The following is a 19,446-nucleotide window of genomic DNA, read 5'->3' on the forward strand; positions in this document are numbered from 1 at the left end:
TTAAACATTTATTGCTGTTGTCAGTAACGGAAAGGTCTTGCTGGTGCTTCCATGTTGGTTGAATTTGGTGAGGTTGTTCCAAATTAAAAACAACCCCTTTTACCCGGCGGTTAGAATAATTATTTTGTTTTATCTTATCTAGCTCAAATGAAATTAAGTTCATTGTGTTTGTCTCTCTCATTTGATTTGTTTTCCGTTGCCGGTGGTGTAGTAGTAAGCGTGATTACCTCTCACCCCAGCAGGCCTGGGTTTAATCCCGGTCGGCGCCGCAGGGATGTTCTGAGGCATAACATCTCTGATCACGCCTTCCTTCAGATGGGAAGTAAAGCCGCTGGTCCCCGGTTCATAAGTTGATGGGTCGATAGGTAGGGTCCAGGTGTGGGAGCTGCCTTCCAGGCACGTCGGTGGCATTGGTGCTCAGCACGGAAAACAAGATCGACGGAAATATCAAACAAAAGGAAAAAAAATAATCTTGTTTTCCGTGCTGAGCACCAATGCTACCGACGCCAGGAGAGGCAGTTCCCAAACCTGCACCCTACCTATTAACCCATCAACTCATGAACCGGGGACCCATGATCAGAGATGTTATGCCTCACACAGAGCTGGTAAATATCATAGCCGTTATGTGACAATGAGAAAACAGGTCTTCTCATTATCCTACCTATCATTAGCTATCTTGTCATTTTTCAATGATCAAGCACGCAAAAATTCTTATGCGGGTTTGACATCAATATTTCTAACTGATTTAGATGAATTTAAGCAAGTAACCACATGTAATCGGTTGATTGATTATATGATTAAGATTTCTTTGGTACAAGTAACTTTACTAGCAATAAATGAGCTAGTAATTACGATGATCACAACACTGTCACGTTCTGTCATGACAAAAAAATCGATGAGATTTTGAAGAAAATCTCTGTCATCGTTTTCTCATCCGGTGATAGTGGCAGAAGTATCTCTGTAAATATCGCGTGAGATCTTTCATTGCAAATGACATTCAGAAAATTCCGGCGGCGTCGACTGGGATTGAACCTAGGTCTGCTGGGGTGAGAGGTAATCACGCTTACCACTACACCACCGGCGCCGCTAGTTCATTATGTCGGGAAAGTGTTTGAATTTTTTTACGTCGATCGTAGCTTGTTGTGATGTAGGGGGCACGGTAGCCTGAACAATGTGGAAGTTTGATGGGTTCTGTTCTCATCTTGTGGAAAGACCAAATCAATTAACGTCGCGTAAAAGTAGAGTTAAATGTAGGCTTAAGTTTTTTTTAGCTTTTAGTTTTTGGTTTTAAAAGTTCGTTGGTCGCACCACCGTTGACTTTAAATGAATATAGCACCAAATTGATCGCAAGCGTTGTGTTATGATATGAGAGACTCGGCTGCCTTATACAGCCATTTTTGCTTACTAAGCAGAAAGATGTGGAATCAATCCCAGGTCTTTTCATATTAAGGAGACCTAATGACCTATACATTTCAAAAGAATTAAAGTTGAAAAGACGCATCTGTATCACTTGATAAGTCATACATGCAAACAACATAAATACAAGTAAGTACGAATCAAGCAGTCGTTATCTGTTTGTTGTCGCACACTCATCAGCAGCCAGCAGTGGGTATAACTGCCGTGGGAATTGGTCTTGCAGCGCACAAAGCCACTGTTCAGTCATCGACGGTTTTCTCTTATCTGGAAGCCAGTAGCACTGCCATTGGTTCCAGAGTCTTGAAGGTAGACTTGGTCCTTGTTTTGTTCGTACCGTTATCATCGGTTTCTCAGGACGGAATCCCCGAAATTCTTTGCTCCACTGAATGTTCCCATCGTCGTCGAGATCAGTCTTTCGTTGATCATGAGAGTGTTCGCATTTGGAATTGTGCTAGCGCTGAGTTTGCTCGCTGCCAGAGCAGATGCCGGTAGGTTCTGAGAAATATTATCGAATAGTGCGTAATTATGGTTGATTCTCGTTTCAGCTGGAACTTGCGGAGAAAAGAAAATGGTCGTTCAGCAGTTGATTAGCCATGGATATAAGGCATTAGCGGGAGCTTGGCCTTGGCACGGTGCCATGTTCCTTCGAAATGGACGCTCAACGAGGTATGCTTGTGGTGTGACGATTTTGACTGAGCAATTTGTGATTACGGCCGCTCATTGCACGATCGATGACAATGAAAAGCAACGAATTCCAGCAGACCGCGTTTACATCAAGGTAGGATGCAACAATCTGGATGCAAATGACATGCATGTGCAGCAGCATAAAATAGACAAAATCATACGTCATGAGGGGTACAATGAAGGAACATTCGAAGATGATATAGCCTTGATGAAGTTGTATACATACTGAAATTGAATTCAACAGCTACGTACAGCCGATTTGTCTGTGGCAAGGTGACACTACGCTGAGTAAGATTGTGTCTCAGGTAGGATATATAATTGGATGGGGATTGAATGAAACTTTTGGAGAACCACAAGAGCTGAACGAAGCTACTATGCCGATCGTGTCCAAAAAGGAGTGCATCGACAGTGATCCTAGTCATTACTCTAAGTTTTACTTTGAGCCAAAAACGTTCTGCGCAGGGTATCGCAATGGAACACATGCAGCTCCGGGAGACAGCGGAGGAGGCATGTTCCTCCAAAACGGCCAGCATTGGGTTCTACGAGGCATCGTTAGTACTACCAAGTTGATTCCGGACACGCTTAATGTAGATGCAAACAGCTTTTTGGTGTTCACAGACGCATCGTATTACACCAAGTGGATCATATCAGCAGCAAATATAACAACCAGTATTGAAATCGAGGAAGACATAATAGAACTTCCGCCCAGTTCACGGCCACCAGGAGATTCTGGAAATCAGACCAACCTTTTAAACATTTCGAGCTGTGGAAAGGATACATATCCGTCTGGAACACCTGAAGAAAAAAAGGGCTACCTCAATCAGTACCCTTGGTTGGCTGTCATCGAGTACATGAATAGGAAAACTCGAGTGCTGGAAGACACCTGCCATGCAGTTTTGATTCATCCTAGCTTCCTCGTGACAGCCGCTCATTGTGTTAAAGAGAAACGACTTTCCATTATGTAAGTACAGACGTGTTCATCTACATATTCAATGTAATCAACCCTTGATGTGATTTTAGCCGCTCGGTCCGTCTGAACGACTATCGACTCGACACGGTAAACGGTACCTTCGAAATCGACGGAGAAACCACTTGGACGACGACTACCCGTATCCTCGTGCGACGAACTTTTGTACATTCTAACTTCAACAATCCGAAGTTCGCCAACAATATTGCCCTAATAAAACTGGAACATCCGACGACTGCCAACCCAATCTGTTTATCGCCAAAAATGTCGATCCTGCCGCCGCCCAATCAATGTACCATCATCGGTTGGAAGAAGAACTTCCGCAAGGAGAAACCATTGACTCGCCGGACCATAGTTGAGTTGGACGATTTCAGCTATTGCCAAAGCATTTACGCGGAAGAAAATATCTCACTAGATTCGACGGGGGGCCAGGTGTGCAGTACTTATTCGCATGACGACGACAGCGAGAACTGCTCGCACTATATGGGTTCGGCTCCGTTCCAGTATGTGCGGGATGGTCCGTTCGAGGGGCGGTACTTCCTGGCGGCGATATCCAGCTTTGGTCACAGCAACTGTTGGCGGTATGAGTTCTCGGATGTGTTCACCAATGTGGTGCATTATGCTGATTGGATCCAGCGGAAGGTGAAGAAGAATGAAAGGTAATGCTTTGAGATTTGAATTAAAAATGGTTGATATTGCTATTTGAAATGCTTCGTAGGAAAATTTATCCGAACGTGTAGTTCAGGCACGAGTACTGGAGTTTAACGTTTTTTCCTCAACATTTGATACTTTGCGCAATGACCAAAGAGAAGACACACAAACACCAACTGGCAAGTGGAAAAAATGTCATGACATGTCTAAACAGTTTTCTGCAGGCGACAGAACATTTTCGCACAATGAAGCAGATAAGACCAGCATGTTATGTCCTGTATAATTTTGCTGATTTCTGGCTAATTATAGCATTTATTTGTTGTTTATTGCATGGGTTTATAAGATAAGATTAAATACTAACCACTCATAAGCATAGATGTTAAAATTATGCGTAAATAAAGGAGTTGATAATTTACTGTCACACGCAAGCTTGCAGCTAAAATGTAATTCCAATAAACTGTTTGAAAAATAATGGGCTACGACATTTTTCCTTTTCTCTATCTCCGCCGTTTGCTTGTAATGTAGAAATACATGACCGCTCGTGTGCTGGTTTTTTTGTTTTACTCTGGACGATTGTTTTCCAAAAATATGTACTGTTGCCACCTCTGAAGTCAGCAGATTAGCTTGAACAGGGCCTTGTGGATGAGTCTTGAAAGGCTTCCAGGGCAAATCCATAGGACATAATGGGTAAGTCCAAAGAGTTTACATACTTGTCATCGAAACTCCTCTTGGTTAATGGGATGTCTACATCTGTGCTGGTGAGCTAGCGCTAGTGTTCTAGGATTGTACTAAAAAGTAGCCAGCATAATGTAAACAGGGCTAGTTGGATGAAGTGGTTGAGCAAAAAGCAAAAGTGCAAACACCGCATAATGGGGTGTTTACACTTGTGCTGGTACACGTGCTAGTGAGCCTGTCGTTCGCAAACCCATGGTTATTAGCATGATCTAAACCATTATTTCGGTACTGATTAACATTGGTGCATCAATTTCTAGCACAAACTTGAATCGGAATACACCAATTTTGGTTAATCAGCATTATCAACCAGCACATATGTAAACAGACCTTAAAGCCCGTAGACATGCACAGTTTCTTCGTGACGATTTTTGCATTCTACAGCTTCAGGGAAGGATCTCTTCGGCACACCTAGGAGATTCTAGATCTTGACGGTTCAAGGTTCTGTGAAATACAGGATGATCTGTAAAGCAAATTTAAAAGATCACCAAGGCATACCTCGATAGCCTCCATGGAATTCTTTTAGCACTACGGAAACAAGTCCAATGAATGGAAATCGAATAGTGCCTTCCCGAGCAAGTATCTATAGGGGATTTCCGAGAATAATTTTAAGGTAATTCCAAGGGCATCATGAAACGAATTTTTAGAGAGTTTTACGGAAATTTCAAAAGAATGTAGGAATCAACTCCAAGACAATTGTGAACAAAATTTCAAGAAAATGGTTAGATGAATTGCTTGGGAATTCTAAAGAGAATGCAAGTGAATTTAAAATTAAATTATGGATGCTTCGAGGAAAATCTAAGGATGAATTTCAGGCTTTTTTGGATTGATCTGATTGATTGAGAATTTCTAGACTGTTATAGATTCCTTTTTTTAGGGACTCCCAAAGAGAATCTCAAGCTTATTTTAGGAGAATTCTGAAATGATCTCTAAATCCTGTAAAGAGTTTTGAGTAAATTTTCAAGGTTGTTAGGGTAGGGTTTTCATCAGAACGCTAAAAAAAACCACACACAAAAATGGAGTGCACAATTTTGCACAATATGCGAACTTTCGTAATTGATCGCGAATAGCAGAACGTTTTAGCTTATAATCCCTCCAATAAATATTCTTGGTACGGTAAAACGGCGTTACATTGATACTTTTTTAAGTATATTCTAAATAGTTGTAACCGTTCTGTTACAAAGTTTTAATACAATATTTTAAATATGCACCATGTGATCGAGCATTCAAATAAATTTCTGTAACACTTGCGGTGAAACCCACTGGGCAGACGATACGGCCATGCTTAACGGCCGACTGCTGAATAAGGCGCGCATGGCCGCGGCAAAATGGTGACACGGAGTCACGGGTGATGAGCTGAAGGGTTTTACGATGCTTAGAGAACGGCCATCGTTCACTTTATCTCAGGCGAGCGTGTAGACCAGAAGTGTCTGTGGAATACATTTTAGCAGAATACAGTGCGTAGTGAATCAAGGTGAAGTGGAAATCACCAATTCAGCTGATTCAGGACCTTTCTTTTCAACCAATCAAATGGTTTTCTGGTTGGCGAGTCAAGGACCGCCATTGCACGCTACGGTCTAGGTGACATTGAGTTACCTTGACCTAACCGTAAAGGACATTGTTCTCGGTCTGAAGGCCCTAAACGCCAAGGAGAATTTCCCTTCCCGGTTCGACAGAGGGCGGCCTTGCCGTCGTCGACCGGCTTCGTCAGAAGGAAGCGCCTGTGCATCGGAACCATCTCCACAAACCGCTATACCAGCCCGGTAAAACCAACCCGCCATCGCACTACGGCCGACGTTCGGTCAGCCTCGCTTCGTCCGCCATTGCCGGAATTGTACCGCAATTTCACCGAGCGGTGGTACCGCCATCTTGCCGACAAGATCGGCCTTTAAGGATCTTTCCGGAACCACAGCGAGCGCTCGCTGGTCTGCAGTCGTCGTAGTCACCATCGTCATCAAGGGTATGTGCCAAGAAAATCGAACACAACACCACACAATCCACACTATCGGTAATTGCAGAAATACAGTGTTTAAATTGATCCGCGTTGTGTTTTAGTTTAATTGAAAGCTTGAGTGCCTTTTAATCCGCGTAGCCCCTCCAGTTTGCCCAGTAGTGCGCCGACTCTGAGACACAGTTCAAGGAGTCTCGTGCTGCTGAGTTGTTGTCGGGCAGAACATTAGTTTCATAGTTTTTACATCAATGAATGTTTTTTAAATTTATTTATTTTTTAAACAAGTATGTACTGAGTCCTAGAGTCAATTCGTTCGTAACATGTAACATAACAAAGGAAATTTTTGGTCTTGTGAACGAACATCAGTATTTTGATTTAGCTTTGATAATGCTCGATTAATGTAGAAAAACATGACGGAAACTCAAACAATTCAGTTGAACATATATGACACTTTGAATGACTATAAATTCAGAAAACATCATAAGACGTAAGAAGACAACATTTAAATTGTGATGGATATATCGGAAATACATATCATAAGTGATGGTTTGAGTGCTTTTTCAAACAGGCAAAAAACAAGAAAATTAAAAATATGAGCCACCATAAAGGGTGATACGGTCAAAATTTGGTCAAGGGAAAACGCGTGTAAATCGGTGAAATCGTTTATTTAAAAAATCAAATTAAATTTCTTTTTCAAGTTCAATTAGTATAAAATTCAGGAAAAATATTCAGTTAGGCTTCCGCTTTTCCAAATCCGAATTGCCGGGCCTTACGCTTGACCCCTGCCACCAGATTTTGTACAGCCACCTTGTCCACCTTCTTCGCCGCAGAAAGCCAGTTTGCCTTGAACTGCTGCTCGCCCTTAGCAGTTTTTTTGGTCTTCTTTAAGTTCCGCTTGACAATAGCCCAGTATTTCTCAATTGGGCGGAGCTCTGGCGTGTTGGGAGGGTTCTTGTCCTTGGGAACCACCTGCACGTTGTTGGCGGCGTACCACTCCATGGCCTTTTTACCGTAATGGCAAGATGCCAAATCCGGCCAAAACAGTACGGAACAACCGTGTTTCTTCAGGAAAGGCAGCAGACGTTTATTCAAACACTCTTTCACGTAAATTTCTTGGTTGACAGTCCCGGAAGCTATGAAAATGCTGCTTTTCAAGCCACAGGTACAGATGGCTTGCCAAACCAGATATTTCTTTGCGAACTTTGACAGTTTCATGTGCTTGAAAACATCTGCTACCTTTCCCCTTCCTTTTGCCGTATAAAACTCCTGTCCCGGAAGCTGCTTGTAGTCGGCTTTGACGTTGGTTTCGTCGTCCATTACCACGCAGTCGAACTTCGTCAGCATCGTCGTGTACAGCCTCCGGGATCGCGCTTTGGCCGTCGTATTTTGTTTATCATCGCGATTTGGAGTCACTACCTTCTTGTAAGTCGATAGTCCGGCTCGTTTTTTGGCTCGATGCACGGTTGTAGACGATACACCCAGCTTATTTGCGGCATCTCGGAGAGAGAGGTTAGGGTTTCGCTTGAAACTACCGGCAACTCTCTTTGTCGTCTCAGCGGCTTCCGGTTTTCGATTTCCCCCCGATCCAGACTTCCTGGCTGTCGACAAACGTTCCCCAAACACTTTAATTACATTTGTAACGGTTGATTTGGCAACTTTTAGCGATTTTGCCAACTTTGCGTGCGAGTAGCTCGGATTTTCGCGATGCGCGAGCAAAATTTTGATACGCTGCTCTTCTTGCTTGGACGGCATTTTGACAACTGAAGAGTGAATTCCAAAATCAAAATAGGAGCAACATTCTACACACACACACCTTCAAAATGAGGGGTGTTCAGGTTTTTTAAATGCAAAATTGAAAGAAATACGTCAAGTTGATATTGACCAAATTTTGACCGTATCATTCTTTATTTTCCGTTGAACAGTACTCTAGATCCACCACCTTATCTTCGAACAGCTGCTTTACGTAGTATTGCCTTGTTTCGATATGCTTGGATCGACGAGTAGACCTTTCTGCACCGACAAACTTGATACAACTTAGGTTGTCCTCACGAATAGTTACCGGACCACCTTGTTGCACACCAAGATCTTTAAACAGACTCAGCAACCATACCAGCTTCTGGCTTGCTTCACTCAGTGACACATATTCCGACTCCATTGATGAAAGCGTGATACAATTCTGTCTTGGGCTAACCCAAGAAACTGCTCCACCGGCATAATGGAACGCGAAACCAGTTGTAGACTTGCGTGTTTCAATATCACTAGCCCAATCGGCATCGGAATGGCCAATTAGATCTCATCGGTATTAAAATTCAACCTCCAGTCTTTCGTAGTTTTCAGGTAACGGACCACTCTTTTGGCAGCCACACAGTCCGCTTCTGTAGGCGCACTCACCTTTCGGCCAAGTATCGCAACGCATGCCGCAACATCCGGTCTTGCGCACACCGCTATATAAAGAAGCGCGCCGACCAAACTTCTGTACATCGTAGCATCCGGTAGTAACGAACTTGTTTCATCCTTCCTTATGTAACCGGTTTCCATTGGCGATTTGGCTCCCTTCGCATTTCGAAGGCCAAACTTCTCCACAACTCGCATGATATAACCCTTGAGAGAAACGCTGTACTTCCCATTTTCATGTCCAATCTCCAGAACCAGGAAAGAATTCACTTCACCAAGATTGGTAATCTCGAACTGTTTCTTCAGTGCTTTGTACACTAACTCAATCTGGAATTCATCTTCGCAGTCAACCATTATGTCATCTACATACACTAGCAGATACACCCATTTGCCGTTCACTACTTTTGTGTATAAACAGGGGTCAGCTGCACTTGGACGAAAGCCCATTTCCTGTAGAACACCATCCAGTCGTTGATTCCAGCATCTGGCCGACTGTTTGAGGCCATAAATGCTTTTCTTCAACAGATACACCTTGTGCTCCTTTCAACTTTCATGAACAACTCCTGATATAGTTTGCCATATAAGTAAGCGGTTTTAACGTCAAAATGTTTCAATGTCATTTTCCTGCTACTCGCCAAAGCTAGAAGAGCTCGCAGAGTCGTGTACCTGGTTACTGGAGCAAATACTTCATCAATCTTCGCCGTACTTCTGGGAGTATCCCTGAGCCACAAGACGAGCCTTGTATTTCGTCACGTCACCAGCTGCATTTTTCTTCGCTTTGAAGACCCAACGGGATCCTACCGCTTTCCGATCGGGTGGCAAATCAACAAGTTCCCACGTATCGTTGTCCGAATGTGACTTCAATTCTTCCAACATAGCTGATCTCAATTCCTTCTTCTTTCCACAGGTAAGGGCTTCGTGCAAGTTCCTGGGTTCGGACTCCTCCTCAAGAACGCTTTCAGCAACGAAAATTTCCTCTATCAACCTACATGGTGGTTTTCCCTTCGTAGACCGCATCGAACGCCCCGCTACTTCATCCAATGGAAAACCTTGGAATGAACGATCACCTTCAGAAGCACTATCGTACCGAGAATCATCAGGCTCCGCATCAGACTCAAATTCCTGACCCGGTGCTTCAACCAGCTGCTCCTCCTCTTTCGAGGGCAACGCTAACGGAACTTCAACCACTCCTGTCACTGTAACTACAGGTTCCCGAAGGACAGCCTCCTTCACGGTACACAGCTCAAGAAACTTTGCGTCTCTGCTGATTGTGACATAGTAATCGGTACGCCTTCCGTCCTTTTTCATACCCAACAAACACCAGCTTTTCGGCCTTCATGTCAAGCTTACGCCACTTTACCTTCAGAACGTGGACAAACGCTTCTGAACCAAAAATCCTGAGATGCGCATACGATGGTTTCTTCCCGCACCACAATTCATACGGGGTTCGATCGATCGAAGCCGACGGTAAACGATTCTGCAAATAATTTGCAGTGCAAATCGCTTCACCCCAGTGTAGAAACTTACCTCTATAACATGGGTTATGATATTTTAATAAGAAACACGTTCCTGTTATGTTTGGTTTATTTCCACAACACTTGTAGTTCACAACCAACCACTTGTACCGTCCAATCCTCAATCCCCTAGCTAGATGAAACTGCTACCTACAACCCCGCATTCTATCTCTCTCTACATCTTGCTTGCTCTCTCAAATCCTATCCAAGCTTCTGAACACTCTAATCCTAAACTCTACACCCAGAACCGCTTATCAAGTTCCGCTTCCGATAACATACATCGCATCATCTCTACAAGGTATCTGTTCTTGCGCTCTACCACACCGTTCTGTTGTGGTGAATACGGTGCCGTTCGCTGTACCGCGATCCCTTTCTCGGCGAGAAACTTCATCAACGAAGTCCCAGAAAATTCGCCACTCCCATCAGATCAAATACATTTTGGGTATCGACCAAACTGATTTTCTAATAATACGCAATACTCACGGATTTTCTCCTCAGCATCGGACTTCCCCTGGAGCGGGTATACGACGGAGTAACGGCTGTAGTCATCCACCAATGCAATGTAAAACGATTGCCTCTTGGTGTTGCTACTTCCATTGGACCTCCCAGGTCGACATGAATCAGGTCTCCAATAACAGTCGAACTTGTCGTAGACGCCTTCGGAAAAGAACCTCTCGACATCTTCCCCTCACAGCAGCAACCACAAATCGAGCGCACTTCACAAGAGCCTATCTTCAACCCATGTCCCAGGTCCTCACGCACTATCTTCAGCACCGCTTGTACATCTCTGTGTCCGAACCTACGATGCCACAAGTGCTGGCACAGTTCACCGTGCTTTGGGTCTGCCAAGAACACCCGTTCTGACAATTGCTTCAGATGGTACAGACCACCTTTCCGTTGACCAATCACGGCCAGACTAATGGTCGTCGCTTTCGAATCATCCAGCTCTTCCAGAATGTCAGAGTTGTTCGTCATGTGGGAAGTGGCACCTGAGTAAACGTACCACACTCCAGCAGCAAGACACAACTCTCCTCCAGACTCCGATTTAACAGCGATATTTGCGTGCTGAGAATTCTCCTTCTGCGCACGATCCCGTGCCATCTTTCGACAATCACGCCGGAAGTACCCCTCCTTCTTGCAATAATGGCATACTTTCTCTTTATTCACTAATTGCTTTTCCGCACACTCATAAAATAAATCACATAACCAGTGGAAAATATCCATGTGAATTTCACATAACTTTCATGTGATCCCATAATTGGAAATTGCACCACTAAATCACATGCACGTTATGTGTCCAATGAAATCTATATGATTTCTCATATAGAATTTCTAATGCTATGTGATATTCAGGTAAAAATCATTGTTTTTGTTTTTGGAAAAATACTATGTGCGTTCCTAATAGAAACTAAGTGAAAACTTTTTTCTGTGCAGGTTACTTCTTCCAGGAAACGGTCGCTAGCGCTTTCTCACTAAGTGAAGCGTTCTCCACACGACGTCTTTCTTCGTCTAACAACTTTCCCTTCACAAAATCGACCGTCAGATCCGCATCTGGTCGACTTGAGCGCCATTATCAATCCGTCGTATGATTCCGGGAGACACGATAGCAGGTGGTTGGAGCAGGGAATGATGGGCCTGTGGACGAGTGCACCGGTGGATTTGAGTTCATACACTAACTAAAATTTGACAGAAGAGTGGGGCAATGTTTACTAATCATGATCACTAAATGTTCATTATTCATAATTCATGAAGTGTTCATTTTTAATAAACATTGCCTAGCTCACCTGTAAAATTTTAGTTAGTGCATGAACTCAAATCGATTGTTGCACTCGCCTGTAGGGCCATTTTATTGCGAACCTGGGTCCGCCGACACAGGCCAATGAAATGAACGTGTACACGGTAGCAGCGAAGTACCCAGTAATGATTATAAAATACTCGATATTGACTGTATGTAGAGTATGAAGTTTTTACATTTGTATTGAGTTTTGATGGTGTTTGTGGTAGTAAGAAGGGCTGTGGTGATCGTTAAACATTTATTGTTGTTGTCAGTAACGGAAAGGTTTTGCTGGTGCTTCCATGTTGGTTGAATTTGGTGAGGTTGTTCCAAATTAAAAACAACCCCTTTTTACCCGGCGGTTAGAATAATTATTTTGTTTTATCTTATCTAGCTCAAATGAAATTAAGTTCATTGTGTTTGTTTTGATTTGTTTTCCGTTGCTGGTGGTGTAGTGGTAAGCGTGATTACCTCTCACCCCAGCAGGCCTGGGTTTAATCCCGGTCGGCGCCGCAGGGATGTTCTGAGGCATAACATCTCTGATCACGCCTTCCTTCGGATGGGAAGTAAAGCCGCTGGTCCCCGGTTCATGAGTTGATGGGTCGATAGGTAGGGTTCAGGTGTGGGAGCTGCCTTCCTGGCACGTCGGTAGCATTGGTGCTCAGCACGGAAAACAAGATCGACGAAAAAAACAAACAAAAGGAAAAAAATAATCTTGTTTTCCGTGCTGAGCACCAATGCTACCGACGCCAGGAGAGGCAGTTCCCAAACCTGCACCCTACCTATTAACCCATCAACTCATGAACCGGGGACCCATGATCAGAGATGTTATGCCTCAGACAGAGCTGGTAAATATCTGGGACGGGACTTGACAATCGGGTAGCGATTTCGAGCCAATTTGTTGTCAAATCCCAGCCACATGCTGGTTGGTCGATTTGACAGTAGCAATCGTGGAATAAAAAGGACAGAGGGATCACATCAATCTGGCTGGCAGTGATGCCGGAATCAATGTTTACGTCAATGGCGTTAATTGTTTATATTTCCGAAAGAAAAGTTGGAAAATAGGGTCCACGGCGTGCTTTAAAAGATGGATATACTTGTTAGTTTATGGTTGTTTTTATTGTATTAAGAAAAAAATGATGTACAAGGTGCTAAACTGCGGTAGAAACTCCGAATCAAATTCAAATTAAAACAGACAAAATATTCTGCAATCCTGGCATCATTGGTAACTCCGTCAAACACCATGCACAAATTTTCGACGGGCATTCATCAAAAACATTAAGAAGAGTGAGAAGCTGGATTGTCAAGTCCCGTCCCGGGTAAATATCATGGCCATTATGTGACAATGAGAAAACAGGTCTTCTTATTATCCTACCTATCATTAGCTATCTTGTCATTTTTCAATGATCAAGCACGCAAAAATTCTTATGCGGGTTTGACATCAATATTTCTAACTAATTTAGATGAATTTAAGCAAGTAACCACATGTAATCGGTTGAGTGATTATATGATTAAGATTTCTTTGGTACAAGTAACTTTACTAGCAATAAATGAGCTAGTAATTACGATGATCACAACACTGTCACGTTCTGTAATGACAAAAAAATCGATGAGATTTTGAAGAAAATCTCTGTCATCGTTTTCTCATCCGGTGATAGTGGCAGAAGTATCTCTGTAAATATCGCGTGAGATCTTTCATTGCAAATGACATTCAGAAAATTCCGGCGGCGCCGACTGGGATTGAACCTAGGTCTGCTGGGGTGAGAGGTAATCACGCTTACCACTACACCACCGGCGCCGCTAGTTCATTATGTTTGGAAAGTGTTTGAATTTTTTTACGTCGATCGTAGCTTGTTGTGATGTAGGGGGCACGGTAGCCTGAACAATGTGGAAGTTTGATGGGTTCTGTTCTCATCTTGTGGAAAGACCAAATCAATTAACGTCGCGTAAAAGTAGAGTTAAATGTAGGCTTAAGTTTTTTTTAGCTTTGAGTTTTTGGTTTTAAAAGTTCGTTGGTCGCACCACCGTTGACTTTAAATGAATATAGCACCAAATTGATCGCAAGCGTTGTGTTATGATATGAGAGACTCGGCTGCCTTATACAGCCATTTTTGCTTACTAAGCAGAAAGATGTGGAATCAATCCCAGGTCTTTTCATATTTAGGAGACCTAATGACCTATAAATTTCAAAAGAATTAAAGTTGAAAAGACGCATCTGTATCACTTGATAAGTCATACATGCAAACAACATAAATACAAGTAAGTACGAATCAAGCAGTCGTTATCTGTTTGTTGTCGCACACTCATCAGCAGCCAGCAGTGGGTATAACTGCCGTGGGAATTGGTCTTGCAGCGCACAAAGCCACTGTTCAGTCATCGACGGTTTTCTCTTATCTGGAAGCCAGTAGCACTGCCATTGGTTCCAGAGTCTTGAAGGTTATCATCGGTTTCTCAGGACGGAATCCCCGAAATTCTTTGCTCCACTGAATGTTCCCATCGTCGTCGAGATCAGTCTTTCGTTGATCATGAGAGTGTTCGCATTTGGAATTGTGCTAGCGCTGAGTTTGCTCGCTGCCAGAGCAGATGCCGGTAGGTTCTGAGAAATATTATCGAATAGTGCGTAATTATGGTTGATTCTCGTTTCAGCTGGAACTTGCGGAGAAAAGAAAATGGTCGTTCAGCAGTTGATTAGCCATGGATATAAGGCATTAGCGGGAGCTTGGCCTTGGCACGGTGCCATGTTCCTTCGAAATGGACGCTCAACGAGGTATGCTTGTGGTGTGACGATTTTGACTGAGCAATTTGTGATTACGGCCGCTCATTGCACGATCGATGACAATGAAAAGCAACGAATTCCAGCAGACCGCGTTTACATCAAGGTAGGATGCAACAATCTGGATGCAAATGACATGCATGTGCAGCAGCATAAAATAGACAAAATCATACGTCATGAGGGGTACAATGAAGGAACATTCGAAGATGATATAGCCTTGATGAAGTTGTATACTGAAATTGAATTCAACAGCTACGTACAGCCGATTTGTCTGTGGCAAGGTGACACTACGCTGAGTAAGATTGTGTCTCAGGTAGGATATATAATTGGATGGGGATTGAATGAAACTTTTGGAGAACCACAAGAGCTGAACGAAGCTACTATGCCGATCGTGTCCAAAAAGGAGTGCATCGACAGTGATCCTAGTCATTACTCTAAGTTTTACTTTGAGCCAAAAACGTTCTGCGCAGGGTATCGCAATGGAACACATGCAGCTCCGGGAGACAGCGGTGGAGGCATGTTCCTCCAAAACGGCCAGCATTGGGTTCTACGAGGCATCGTTAGTACTACCAAGTTGATTCCGGACACGCTTAATGTAGATGCAAACAGCTTTTTGGTGTTCACAGACGCATCGTATTACACCAAGTGGATCATATCAGCAGCAAATATAACAACCAGTATTGAAATCGAGGAAGACATAATAGAACTTCCGCCCAGTTCACGGCCACCAGGAGATTCTGGAAATCAGACCAACCTTTTAAACATTACGAGCTGTGGAAAGGATACATATCCGTCTGGAACACCTGAAGAAAAAAAGGGCTACCTCAATCAGTACCCTTGGTTGGCTGTCATCGAGTACATGAATAGGAAAACTCGAGTGCTGGAAGACACCTGCCATGCAGTTTTGATTCATCCTAGCTTCCTCGTGACAGCCGCTCATTGTGTTAAAGAGAAACGACTTTCCATTATGTAAGTACAGACGTGTTCATCTACATATTCAATGTAATCAACCCTTGATGTGATTTTAGCCGCTCGGTCCGTCTGAACGACTTTCGACTCGACACGGTAAACGGTACCTTCGAAATCGATGGAGAAACCACTTGGACGACGACTACCCGTATCCTCGTGCGACGAACTTTTGTACATTCTAACTTCAACAATCCGAAGTTCGCCAACAATATTGCCCTAATAAAACTGGAACATCCGACGACTGCCAACCCAATCTGTTTATTGCCAAAAATGTCGATCCTGCCGCCGCCCAATCAATGTACCATCATCGGTTGGAAGAAGAACTTCCGCAAGGAGAAACCATTGACTCGCCGGACCATGGTTGAGTTGGACGATTTCAGCTATTGCCAAAGCATTTACGCGGAACAAAATATCTCACTAGATTCGACGGGGGGGCAGATGTGCTGTTCCTTTTTGCATGACGACGACAGCGAGAACTGCTCGCACTTTATGGGTTCGGCTCCGTTCCAGTATGTGCGGGGTGGTCAGTTCGAGGGGCAGTACTTCCTGGCGGCGATATCCAGCTTTGGTCACAGCAACTGTTGGCGGTATGAGTTCTCGGATGTGTTCACCAATGTGGCGCATTATGCTGATTGGATCCAGCGGAAGGTGAAGAAGAATGAAAAGTAATGCTTTGAGATTTGAATAAAAATTGGAGGCGAACCAGCCTAAGACTGAAAGCCTCCTAAATAAAGCTAAATAATAATAATAATTTGAATAAAAAATGGTTGATATTTGCTATTTAAAATGCTTCGTAGGAAAATTTATCCGAACGTGTAGTCCAGGCAGGAGTACTGGAGTTTAACGTTTTTTCCTCAACATTTGATACTTTGCGCAATGACCAAAGAGAAGACACACAAACACCAACTGGCAAGTGGAAAAAAATGTCATGACATGTCTGAACAGTTTTCTGCAGGCGACAGAACATTTTCGCACAATGAAGCAGATAAGACCAGCATGTTATGTCCTGTATAATTTTGCTGATTTCTGGCTAATTATAGCATTTATTTGTTGTTTATTGCATGGTTTTATAAGATAAGAATAAATACTAACCACTCATAAGCATAGATGTTAAAATTATGCGTAAATAAAGGAGTTGATAATTTACTGTCACACGCAAGCTTGCAGCTAAAATGTAATTCCAATAAACTGTTTGAAAAATAATGGGCTACGACATTTTTCCTTTTCTCTATCTCCGCCGTTTGCTTGTAATGTAGAAATACATGACCGCTCGTGTGCTGGTTTTTTTTTTGTTTTACTCTGGACGATTGTTTTCCAAAAATATGTACTGTTGCCACCTCTGAAGTAAGCAGATTAGCTTGAACAGGGCCTTGTGGATGAGTCTTGAAAGGCTTCCAGGGCAAATCCATAGGACATAATGGGGAAGTCCAAAGAGTTTACATACTTATCATCGAAACTCCTCTTGTTTAATGGGGTATTTACATCTGTGCTGGTGAGCTAGCGCTAGTGTGCTAGGATTAGACTAAAAAGTGGCAAGGATAATGTAAACAGGGCGTCAGCATGAGATTGAGGAACAACTGAAATTCGTGCTAGTTAGATGAGCTGGATGAGCTAGTGAACTAGCAAAAGTGCAAACACCGCATAATGGGGTGTTTACGCTTGTGCTGGTACACGTGCTAGTGAGCCTGTCGTTCGCAAACCCATGGTTATTAGCATAATCTAAACCATTATTTGGGTGCTGATTAACATTGGTGCATCAATTTCTAGCACAAACTTGAATCGGAATACACCAATTCTGGTTAATCAGCATTATCAACCAGCACATATGCAGGACTGGTAGTGAGTCACTTTTTTCAAGTCAGTCACCAAAAAGTCACTAAAAAGTCTTGAAAACTTTTTACCGTGTAATAATTTTATATGTACACTGAAACAAGTTTTCACTTAGTTTCTATTACGAACGCACATTTAATTTTTCCAATATAAAAAATAACGATTTTAATCTGAATATCACATAAGAAATTATTTAGAGATGAACTAGCCAACGGCTAAAAATCTCTCGAATAAAGCCAAAAAAATAAAAAAAAAATAATAAATTCTATGCGTGTAATCATATATATTTCATTTGACACATAACGTTCATGTGATTTAGTGTTGCAATTTACATGGATATATGATTTATTTTATGAGTGCACATCGAGATGATGCTCATATAAGAAAACAAATTCCTGTAAAATCTTGTAAAGTTTTACTTAGTCTATGAGTTAACTACGTTTTCAAGAATATGAGCAGTGTTGGCAAAATCAGCAATCAAATCATATTTTTTCGCTCTCATACGCTCTCATACTCTCTCATACTATATACATACTATTGGAACAAAATTTCATGCTTGATATTACTTTAACAAGCTCCTTTGATATTGCGAGACTATTCACAACGTGCATCTCTTTTTATTGTTCGCCAATGGCAGACACAAAGGGACTGCTGCCAGCCGTTATCGAAGTTTCGGTTGCGTTCGGATGTAAAGCAAAAATCATGAAACTTATTCTCACTACAGTTTGGAGAGATTTGTAGCTGGTCAGTTCTGTTAGATTGATATTCCGGGTTGCAACATCACAGCTTGCAAAATCAACCGCAGTTGTTTGCTTGTCGATTTTTGTCTACGAAAATCAAGCGTGATGTTGGGCATTGGTGAGATTTGATTTTATGATATTTTTTCAACATTGAATATGAGTGAATTAATCTCAACTTGGAGTTTTCGCATCTATTTCATCACCTCAAGGGGGGGGGGGGGGGACATCCCGTCACACGCAAAACTTCTGCTAGTTTTGCATTGTTTCATTTCGCTAAATGACGTTTGAGCAATGTTTAGCGTAGTCCAAACTAAAAAGTTTTCAGATTAAAAACGGCTAGATAACCATGGGTCCACGGTATTTCAATTCTAAATTATTTTTCTACTTTTTCATATGCTAAACAATTCGTCCAACTCCGATTCCGACTCCACAGTCTGGGTACAAATTTTGTCAAAAAAGAGGCAAAACCGTTAACGTCATGTACAATGTGTCCATTGGATTCACTTCGGCGTACGGATGACCGCAGGAAAAATGAATTCCCTGGGAGCGCTTCTTTTGTTGCATGTAAATATTATTTGATATTATTTATATTTAGCTAGTGATCTGTAGCTTTTGAACTAAACTATCATACCAAACGTATTTCGTAGATATATTTAAAGATGAACAATGCATTAGGTCCTAAGTAGCAATGACAGATTCTCTACATAGACTTTCTCTTTGCATTTTCACGCTCATGTTCATTCCCAGCTATTTTCAGCACACAGATCAATGAAAGAAGCTATCATCTGGATTCCAATACGACAACCTCGACAAGAAAAGGTTCTGTGCCCAAGTTAATGACGAAAGTGAAAGTCGATGAAGAGAATCGATCAATGTTACTTAAGACCTAATGTATTGTTCAGCTTGATTTGATTATTCTGCTCGATACGACGGAAATGGATGCTTATACCGAAATAGTTCTCTACCCTATGCCTGACGGTCAATCGTAATGACGAATGTCTTAAAATAAAATTCAATGTTTTGTGAAATTAGCAGATGAAAAACATGAACG

The 19,446-nt window shown here is 42.5% G+C and overlaps 2 protein-coding genes and 1 pseudogene across 2 annotated transcripts in view; 2 read left to right on the forward strand and 1 right to left on the reverse strand.

Moving 5' to 3' along the window:
- LOC135713054 (transcription factor hamlet) overlaps nt 1-19,446 on the reverse strand; it is a 287,914-nt gene that overhangs the window by 19,948 nt on the left and 248,520 nt on the right. The gene's annotated exons all lie outside the window — the stretch shown is intronic.
- LOC135712595 (prostasin-like) lies at nt 1,613-4,194 on the forward strand (annotated as a pseudogene).
- LOC135712691 (prostasin-like) lies at nt 14,555-16,494 on the forward strand. Its single transcript, XM_065235629.1, has 3 exons — nt 14,555-14,672; nt 14,730-15,825; nt 15,885-16,494. Exons 1-3 carry the CDS (start codon nt 14,609-14,611, stop codon nt 16,492-16,494), a joined length of 1,770 nt encoding a protein of 589 aa, XP_065091701.1. The 5' UTR covers nt 14,555-14,608.

This window comes from Ochlerotatus camptorhynchus, unplaced genomic scaffold (genome assembly GCF_037179485.1).
Source record: "Ochlerotatus camptorhynchus isolate MF236.1 unplaced genomic scaffold, CSIRO-AGI_Acam_v1.1 ptg000040l, whole genome shotgun sequence".
NCBI classification, from domain to species: domain Eukaryota; kingdom Metazoa; phylum Arthropoda; class Insecta; order Diptera; family Culicidae; genus Ochlerotatus; species Ochlerotatus camptorhynchus.